General features: G+C 32.0%; 1 protein-coding gene across 1 annotated transcript; it reads right to left on the bottom strand.

The window, feature by feature from the left end:
* Nucleotides 1–9,112: 9,112 nt before the first annotated feature.
* On the bottom strand, nucleotides 9,113–9,652 carry LOC134705864 (ankyrin repeat domain-containing protein 34B-like). The gene has a single exon (XM_063564579.1). The coding sequence runs from the start codon at nucleotides 9,650–9,652 to the stop codon at nucleotides 9,113–9,115; it is 540 nt and encodes a 179-aa protein (XP_063420649.1).
* Nucleotides 9,653–10,633: the final 981 nt, after the last annotated feature.

Below are 10,633 nucleotides of genomic sequence, written 5' to 3'. Positions count from 1 at the left end.
TTTGTCCTAAGGTTTCCCGTTAATAATAATCAGACATTCTCGATTTATTTATGACAGCAATGCTATCACGCCTTGTGAGTATATGAAATTTGTTCTGCATGAAATTTTTTTCTGAATAAAATTTGGGAACTTTACCGTTGATGTCAACTGCAGATTGATCTGCCCCATTTTCCTTAAGAATTTCAATAATATCCGGACATCCATTTATACAAGCATAATGAAGTGGTGTTCGGTCATCGTTGTCTTTAGCATTGACATCAGAGCCATTTCTAATAAGACATGATATGACTTCACATTTCTTTTCCAAATGTCTGTCGTCTATAACAGCATCACATGCCGCCATCAATGGAGTTATACCAGAGGGTAGCGTTGCCTTAACATCAACTCCCCCTTCTGCTAAAATCCTAGCAAGTTTAAACTTCTTTGATACAATGGCTGCAAACAGTTTATCCGTGATTAGCTGGTCTTCTTCAAAACTGGAATCATTTCCATTCGTATCTAAAAGGCTTTTCCTTTTTATGTCCATCGTCAAAGGAAATTGTGATTTGTTTAGAATGATTACAGTTTAGTACCTGACTAAAACGTGTGCCAGATCTCAGTCGTTTTATATCTTCTTTTCTTTGATACATTGAACAGATGGTTCTTAGAATACCAACGGAAGGTTTTATGACATTTACATTAACAGCTTGGTCAATCTTAATTAGCACATTTATTAATTATCCTATGTTATGTTATGTGTACTAGTATTTGTTTTATGGTCGTTTGTTTATTCGTTTGCTTGTTTTTTTCTGTTGTTTTTTTTATATAATGTCAGTACGCTTTCATCTTTTGAATTTGAATACTGATTATCACTTTCTTTTATTTTTCTTTATTTTCAAAAGATCGGTGTGGACAGTAATTTTGAACTTTTAGAGTGTTGACTGCTTTTTTCTAGAGAATTCAGGTATATGCCCTACAAGATATTTTCTGAGATTTTGGTTTGTATTTATCAAGGTTTCTACTGCTTTTGTTTCACGTTGATTTTTTGGTATCAAATAAGTACTAAAGCTGGTGGTGCTGACAGAAATTAATGGTTTTAAAAAATTAGTTGTCGAAATGCGCATGTGTTGCAATTAATTGTTTCTGTTTACGTTATTTTTATAAAAGGTTTATGTATTTAGAATGCAATAAATCAAGATCTTTCATACTACATTTGTAACACCACAATAATGTTTTTCTACTGTTACAAAAACTGAATGTTGAGAACCTTTCCACTAGGGCTAATTGACCATAACATCATCTTGACAGAGGATGGAATTGTCAAATTTGCTTATTTCAATGATAACTTTAAACTAAAATAAAGGCAACAGACGTACACCGCTGTTCGAAAGTCACAAATCAATTGAGAAAAAAGCATGTCCGGGATACAAACTAAAACTAAGGGAAACGTTCTATAAGATGAGAACTACGACACATCAGAAACACAACACTAAAATGTTACACACACAGAAACGAACTATAATAATAAAATAAAAAGCTTTTTTTAAAAGCGGTAATGGACATATGCTATTATGAAACACTATATATTTATTTCCTGTGCCTGAGGGGCATATGAATATCTAATTATCCAAGAATATTCATATTTCACGAGGGCTGTTCCCGAAGGAAATATATTTTTTCGAGGATGATCAAATATTCATATCTCCCAAAGCCAAGGGAAATGAATGTTTTATTCCACTGCTTGTGCTTAGTTTACTACCTGAACAAACAATATAAGTTTGCATACATTTTTTTTCTTATCCGCTTGTTTTTAGAACTAAACACAATATACACATAATTGGTAAACAGTAAGGATCAAAGGTATTTATTAGTCTTTTTGTTTAAACGTCTGGAATGATCACGATAATGATTTTGGTATCGCTATATTAAAAAAAAGAAGTTCAAATAAAGGCAACAGTAGTATACCGCTGTTCGAAAGTCGTTCGTTCTTCTGTTGTACTGTTATACCACTGTCCCAGGTTAGGGGAGGGTTGGGATCCCGTTAAGATGTTTAACCCCGCCACATTATTTATGTATGTGCCTGTCCCAAGTCAAGAGCCAGTAATTCAGTGGTTGTGGTTTGGTTATGTGTTTTTTTATATAAATAAGGCCGTTAGTTTTCTAGTTTGAATTGTTTTACATTGTCATATCGGGTCCTTTTATTGCTAACTATGCGGTATGGGATTTGCTCATTGTTAAAGGCCGTACTGTGACCTATAGTTGTTAATGTCTGTGCTATTTTGGTCTCTGGTGTACAGTTGTCTCATTGGCATTCATACCACATCTTTTTTATATAAATCGATTGAGATGAAACAAATCCGGGTTACAAAATAAAACTGAGGTAAACACATCAATTATAAAAGGAAAACAACGAAACAACAGAAACAAACAGAAACACTGAATTGCAACAAAAAACAAAACGACATACAGAGAAACGATCTATAAGATAACAACTGCCACTTTCCTGACTTGGTACAGGATTTTTTTAATAAAAAAAAATTGGTAGGTTGAACCTGGTTTTACGGCTAGCCAAACCTCCCGCTGTTATGGCATTGTTAAATTACATGACAGAATTACAGTACAAATAAATGCAAAAACAAAACGTTATGCATATGCAACGTTGCAAGATATGTTGTCCCCACAATCCACGGAGGAATATGATACTCTAAGAGAGGAATATAAAGATTTGTTCAATGACACGTAGGATAGTCTTAACCAATCAAATATTGATGTAATTATAAATACGAATAAATAGTGTAATAAAATAGATTATCCATAGACAAAATTTATTGATTTTAAATTTAGATCATCGTTGAATTATTTTACCATTTTGAGAACCTTTAAAAAACCGTAGGACGGAAGTATACAATACCCAAAAAGACTTATTGGAACGAAGTACTTATTTTTACATGAAATTCAGTAAACGGTTCCTTGTAATATTATGTTTTTTTTATCTCTTTATCTAAGAGTTCAAGGGGACCATATCCTAATTGCTGGTTACTAAATAATAAATTCTGACGTATCGATGGTTTTTCATTCAATTAAGATCCAAGAAGGAAGGCATAAGACAATTGACCTAGAATATATAACCAATATCACCGGGCGCCCAGTAAATGAATAATGGTTGTTAATATAATTATAATAAGATTTAGTTACAGGTGATGATGTAGTTGACATTTGTGAACGCCTTCATATATTTTGCTTATTGGGAAAAAAAGGTGAGAAAGTCTGATTAATGTTATCGAACTTTCGGACAAATTCTGATTTGTAGAGTTCGCTGCTTGAAATTATCATTTCGATTAATAAAAAGTAGCATTCCCTTCGAAGATCCAAATTGATTTTATCTCCCATTCAGTTTCCACAATCTAATATTGTCATTTATATTTATATGTGACAGAACATTTGCCATTATTAGCAATCTGCAACTAGCCAGATATATTGAAGACGGTTCTATGGTCAGCAATCTACAGTATCTTTATATATTGATATCGTTTAAATACATTATGTTCCAATCTGGAAGTAATAATTTATTAATGCTGTGGCATATTAGAATTGAGGTTTTGTACTTCGATAAAGTTATCATGATGCGCTGTTCCATAATGTTTTATTTCGGTTATCAGTAATTGTAATGAGACCATGATCTCATAGTTAGTTACTTAACCAAAACTTTGACGAAACGATCCTTTTTCAGTTTGGATTCTAAAAAGAAACCTAAAGACAACTGAACTGCAATATAAAACCCGATATCCCCCTTTCTTCCTGGGAATAGAAATTGTTTTTCTACAAGAAACTGTTTTGGTTTAGTTATAAATTTCAGGTGTCATTAGAGTTGACTTAACCGAAAGCCTTCATGTATTTGGCTAAAATGACAGGTGCAGACGGCTGGTTAATGTTATCGAACTTTCAGACACAGACTACTTTTACCTTGTCTGTGATTGACAGAATTCGCTCCTCAAAAACATTTCGTAGATAGTATCGCTCATTTAAACTGATTTATAACGTTTATTCTTATGTTGTTTTTTGCACCACCGTCCCAAATTAATTACAAAGTTTATAGCCAGCAAACATTTTAATCCCAACTGATTCCGTATGTGTCTGTTTTTTGTCATAAGCCTGTAATTCAGTTATTGTTTTGGGCTGTGTGACATGTTTTACGTATGTTTTGTTCATAAACCAGGCCATTCGTTTTCATGTTTGAATTGTTACAATTTGTCATTAGGGGGCTCTTAACGTTGCTTCGCGGAATCGAGTTTTCTTATTGTTAAAGGCATACAGTTTTTAACTTCTAAGTTATTTGTTCATTGGCAATCATACAACATCTTATATTCAAACGTAAGGGCTTTGATCCCTGACCCGTGTTGCCACAATCCATGGTAGTCATTTAAATATATACTTGACACTATGGTTGTATTTATAAGCGATCTGCGAGAAGCCTCATATAGGTGACAGTTCAATTGTCAATGGTATGCAATACTTACACATACGGTATTGCAAACTATGTTATTAATATCAAATACGCGCATATCTTTCTGGTTTTATTCATAATTAGCTAAATCTCTCACTTGTATGACAGTGACAACTAAAAGACATGATAGGAAGGAATGTCAAAAATAAGAGTACAGCAGTTAACATTGTGTTTCAATCTTAAGCACTATAAAAAAAAAGAAGTATGTACAAGGAGCACAAAAAGACATATAGACAAAGTACATTAGCAAAAAATGAAAGACAAGAATACCAAAATTTACCATAACACAATACCGGGATGTATAAGTTCAGAGCCACTTTAATTTTTTATTACAAACATTTGTAAGGGTTCCGCGGAACCCAGTGTCTCGCCTATTTTTGCTGTAAATCGCAGGCTCAACAATAATGAGGAAAAAAATCAATAAAAATATTCCTCTTGTTACTGTTTTATGATTGTGAGAAAATCTAAGTCCATTTAAAAGTAAATTACAGAATCTTTTTACAAACTTTACTTGTGGTTACAATCTTATGATCATAAATAAGCTTCTGTCCAAGTTTGGTACAAACCCAGGATAGTTTAAGAAAGTTATTAAAATTTTAAAAACGTTAACCACAGAGTGAATGTAATGGTTCCCCGCAGAAAAACTAAGTCCATTTAAAAGTAAAATATGGAAAAAATGGATTTATTTATTTACAAAATTTACCTCTGGATACTATCTTATGATCAAAAACAAGCTTCTGTCCAAGTTTGGTACAAACCCAGGATAGTTGGGGAAAGTTATTAAAATACTAAAAACTTTAACCACAGAGTGAATGTTTTGTTCTCCGCAGAAAAAACTAAGTCCATTTATAGTAAAATACGGAAAAAACGGAATTTTAATTTTACAAAATTTACTTCTGGATACTATCTTATGATCATAAACAAGCTTCTGTCCAAGTTTGGTACAAACCCAGGATAGTTTGAGAAAGTTATTAAAATTCTAAAAACTTTAACCACAGAGTGAATGTAATGGTTCCCCGCAGAAAAACTAAGTCCATTTAAAAGTAAAATATGGAAAAAATGGATTTATTTATTTACAAAATTTACTTCTGGATACTATCTTATGATCATAAACAAGCTTCTGTCCAAGTTTGGTACAAACCCAGGATAGTTGGAGAAAGTTATTAAAATTCTAAAAACTTTAACCACAGAGTGAATGTTTTGTTTCCCCGCAGGAAAAACTAAGTCCATTTATAGTAAAATATGGAAAAATGAAATTCTATTTTTACAAAGTTTACTTCTGGATACTATCTTATGATCATAAACAAGCTGCGGTCAAAGTTTGGTAGAAATCCAGTATAGTTTAAGAAAGTTATTAAAATTTCAAAACTTTAACCACAGAGTGAATATTTGTTGACGCCAACGACGACGGAAGGTAGGATCGCTTTGTCTCGCTTTTTCGACTAAAGTCGAAGGCTACACAAAAAGCAGTTCAAACAGACAAAAGTTATATCCATACAGGCAAATGAAAAAATATCATATCACGTTATTTTGTTGATAAACAACATCAGTACCCAAAAGATATCATTCAAGACCATCGTGTATTAATTGTGAAGTTGATATTGATTATTTATCAACAGGGTCTCGATATCTTCCGATGCACTTTTTACAAAAAAAACGACGAGACTTTCTTTTCATACTCCCTTTTACTCAGACACTTTTTTTACAAAGTGTTGAGAAGCAACTACAAGCTCTTTAATACCGAATATGTTGGGAAATATATACCCCTTATACAGGCGAATGTGGTATATTGCTACTAGAGTATCAGAAATAATTTCAAAATAAATCGTCTCGATTGTCATAAATTCTGGTTCTGAATACACTGCAGCTACCTTAAACGTCTTTTTAAAGGATTTATATTGGTGTATAGATGGAACCAAGTCACTGAACAAAATGGTATTTAAGTCCTTCTGACTCTTATTTGTTTCTGAATGAATTGGTCTTGTTTTTACACTAATAATTCCTTTAAGGTGGTATGGGTGTCTTCCTCCATCTTGGATTGTAAAAAACAGTGAACCAAAGGTCCAGATTTTCTATCATGTTAGCAAAATTTTATGCAGGAATGCAGATATTTAATATAAATTTTCATATAAAAGAACCAATTTATAAGAATATAACTTATAAATATTAATATTTTTGCAAATGATGATAATTTTTGTTTGTTTTTTATTTATTTAGAAGTTACTTGTAACGAAAAGTAAGATTACAAAACTACAGAACTCCAAGTGAACGAAGAGTCCTTTAACAAACGACAATATCGAAAGCTGAAACATTTATTTTTGTTTAAACATGTTTTATTTGTTATGATCTATAATAAAAGGGATCAGACATAAGTTATCACTTGTAAGATAGTCCTCTACTAAGTATAATAAGTTATGATATAATATAAACCAGTTTTAAAATATAACATTTCACTGTTGCTAAAGGTAGGCCTGTAACAATTCTTGCATCTTCACGCTGTAGTGTGTCCAACAGTTCAGTATTATCAACACTATATTCATCCTATACTTCGCAATTATGCTCAAATAATGATGTTATATAAGTTAAATACTGTTTTTCAATATATGAACGAGTTAGCTTATATTTTAATTTTGCAAGCACGTCTTGATGATTAAATATGTCTTTTAGTAATTTTGAGAACAAGATCGTTCCATTTACCAGCTTAATTTAAAAGTATACTCAAGAAATTCCGATAGCATCTAATCAAAACACTTGATTGTCTAATCGAAATGAAAGTTCATCTAGGAGTTTCTTGTTTATGAAGTTCAGAAATATGTATGAAGTCATTAAACACGTTATCAACAAGTTATTAAATTGATTTAAATCAGTATGGCTATTCTACTAAAATACCCAAAGGAGTTATCATTCACATATAATCTACCGAGAGACGTTACATTTTGATTATATAATTTATGTCAATCTAAAATAATTCTTTTGAGGAATCTGCCAAAAACAAAGCAAATATCTTCCTTATTTTCGAGTGCATTAGAATCGAATTATAGATGTCTAAGAGGGACGAAAGATCCCAGAGGGACAGTCAACTCATAAATCGAAAATAAACTGACAACGCCACGGCTAAAAATGAAAAAGACAAACAGACAAACAATAGTACACATAACACAACATAGAAAACTAAAGAATAAGCAACAGGAACCCCACCTAAAACTGGGTGTGATCTCATGTGATCGGTAAGCACATGTGGCACTGTCGTGTTGCTCATGTTATAACAAATCCGGTAAATAGTCTTATTCTGTAGGTCACATTCATCTAAGAGTTAGTATGTAGTGAGATCATTTGCCAAACAATCAAGACCGGTAAGGGTAAAAAAAGGCAATGCTCAACTATCAAATTATAAAGCGAGTATGTACTTGTTTGGATTTATAAATATTTTGATATGAGCGTCACTGATGAGTCTTATGTAGACGAAACGCGCGTCTGGCGTACTTAATTATAATCCTGGTACCTTTGATAAATTTTTACACCACTGGGTCGATGCTACTGCTGGTGGACGTTTCGTCACCGAGGGTATCACCAGTCCAGTAGTCAGCACTTCAATGTTGACATGAATATCAATAATGTGGTCATTTCTGTAAATTTCCGGTTTACAAAAATTTGAATATTTCGAAAAACTAAAGATTTTCTTATCCCAAATTTAGATAACTTAGTCATATTTGGCACAACGTATGGAATTTTGGCTCTTCAATGCTCTTCAACTTTGTACTTGTTTGGCTTTATAAATATTTTGATTTGAGCGTCACTGATGAGTCTAATGTAGACGAAACGCGCGTCTGGCGTACTTAATTATAATCCTGGTACCTTTGATAACTTTTTATATATAACCATGTCGATCATTTTATCTAAACAGCTTTTAAGTGAAATCAAACGATAGTAAGAAGGAATAGAAGCATCTCCAATTTTAAAGACATGAATAAAATTTGCCAATTTTCCTTGAGAAGGACACATACATGTATGTAATGAAAAATGAAAAATAATACATAAAGGCACTGATATGTTGCTTCGTTACAGCTGATCAGTAGCTTGTGAGTTATCAAATCAGGTTCAGCCGCTTTACTTGGATTTAAGATTGTAAGATTCATAGATTGAACATGTTGTAAAAAAGGTCTAAGCTCCAATCTCTATAAATTACAACGTTTTCCTTTATTTCATATGATAATGAGATTGCATTATTCAGACGACCCCAAAAAGACACGGAAAAAATGTATACTTTATATGTTTAAATAAATTTATGTTCGTTCTTTTTAACATTTTCAGAGTGCGCAATAAAATGAGTAAGTCAAACAATGAAAAACATACATATCACTCTTCTGACGCTATTTTATTTGCTTAAAAAAAATCCAAATATACAACACTAACCAATATAGCCAATACTAAAAAAAAATACTTTTAAACACCTAGGATGTTTTAGTATACGAATATGGATAGTAAACTGAACAAAGATAATCCATACTTAACAAAGATAATCAATACTTTACAAAGATAATGAATATTTTTACAAAATGAAACAAAGATATGCAAGTCAAATTTTATGTATACTTATATGTTAATAAAATCACATGAAGAACCAAACTTTTAAAATACATTCAAAAATTCTCTGGAGTCCCAGTGACGGTAAGAGAAATTTGTGTTCATCATACTCTCAGTAGCTATACTGTCACGCTGTGTTCGAATAGAGAACTTTTTCTGTGTGAATTCATTCTCTGTGTAAAAACTAGGTTTCTTTCCGTTTAAGTCGAATTCCTCTTTGTCGGCGCCATTTTCTTCAAGTATTTTCATCACTTCGGCACAACCATTTATGCAGGCGTAATGCAATGGCGTTCTGTCATATTTGTCTTTAGCATTAATATCAGCACCATTTTTAAGCAAGCAAAATATTACCTCACATTTCTTTTTTAGGTGTCTTTTTTCTGTGACTGCATCACAAGCTGCCATTAGTGGAGTGACTCCAGATGAAAGTGTTGCTTTAACGTCTGCTCCTCCTTCAGCTAAAATTCTAGCAAGCTTAAACCTTTTCAACACAATAGATGCAAAAAGTTTATCAGTAATGAATTGATCTTCATCAACAGTAGATTGTGAGTTGATTCCTGGTGGACTTTTGTTTCTATCCTCCATATTGTGTGTGTTGCTGTCATTAGCCTAGACACAAAGTCGGTAACATTTATATAATTCAATCGTCATCGTTATTTTGTCACTCGACATTTAACATTGGAGTTAACCAATGAAATATGATATATTTTTAAACAATGAACTTTTTCTTATTATCGCTACAATTAGTGTTAATTTCTATATAGCAAGATGAAACAGACATCATGTAGGTGTCGTCTTAATCAATTTTATCATACAATATAAATAAGTAGTTTTTTTCAGTGGAATGATAAGGTTATTTGGAAATGAATTTAAAAAAAAAAGAAAATATCAAAGATATAATAATAGTTGTAATAGTAATGCAAGAACTTCTATGTACATGGATATGGTATATACTCAAAACAGGCTTCAGTTGTAGTGCCGTATTCCAGAGAACCTAAACATAACATGCCAATGTGAACAGAAAGGTTTCATTAAAAGTTTATTATCTAGGCATACGATCAAGTTTTCATCCAATGGGAGTTTTGTTCGACTATTTGCGACATTTTTTTTATAAGGTCTATTAAACATTTGATAAAAAAAAAATGGCTCCATATACTTCTGAAGAGATGAAAAGGGTCGAAATTTTAGATGATTACTCAAAATTTCTAGCGATTTTTTGACAATTCTATCCGTTGAGAAAAAATACTTAACATTTGTCAAATCATTTGGATAATCTTCTTTCATACTAGGATCTAAATATGTTTAACGGTGCTTTTTAAAATATTTCATACTCACTTAATTTTGCACGATTTTAGCCCCATAAAAAATTTGGTACAAGTATATCTTCCTACATAATTTAACCAAAAGTTTTGAAAAAAACAGAGGTCGATGTATTCACCTGTCTTATAAAAGTCAATAAAAAGGTGTTAAGATGAATTTCAATACGTCTTCAGCAGACCTTTCTCTTTTTAAGGAATGGCTGGTATTAGAACAAATTCACATCATATCATCTTCAAGTGATAATTG

The sequence above is a fragment of the Mytilus trossulus genome, chromosome 2 (assembly GCF_036588685.1).
Source record: "Mytilus trossulus isolate FHL-02 chromosome 2, PNRI_Mtr1.1.1.hap1, whole genome shotgun sequence".
Lineage (NCBI taxonomy): Eukaryota > Metazoa > Mollusca > Bivalvia > Mytilida > Mytilidae > Mytilus > Mytilus trossulus.
Note: the sequence above shows the minus strand (reverse complement) of the source record. Positions and strands in the feature narration are given on the sequence as shown.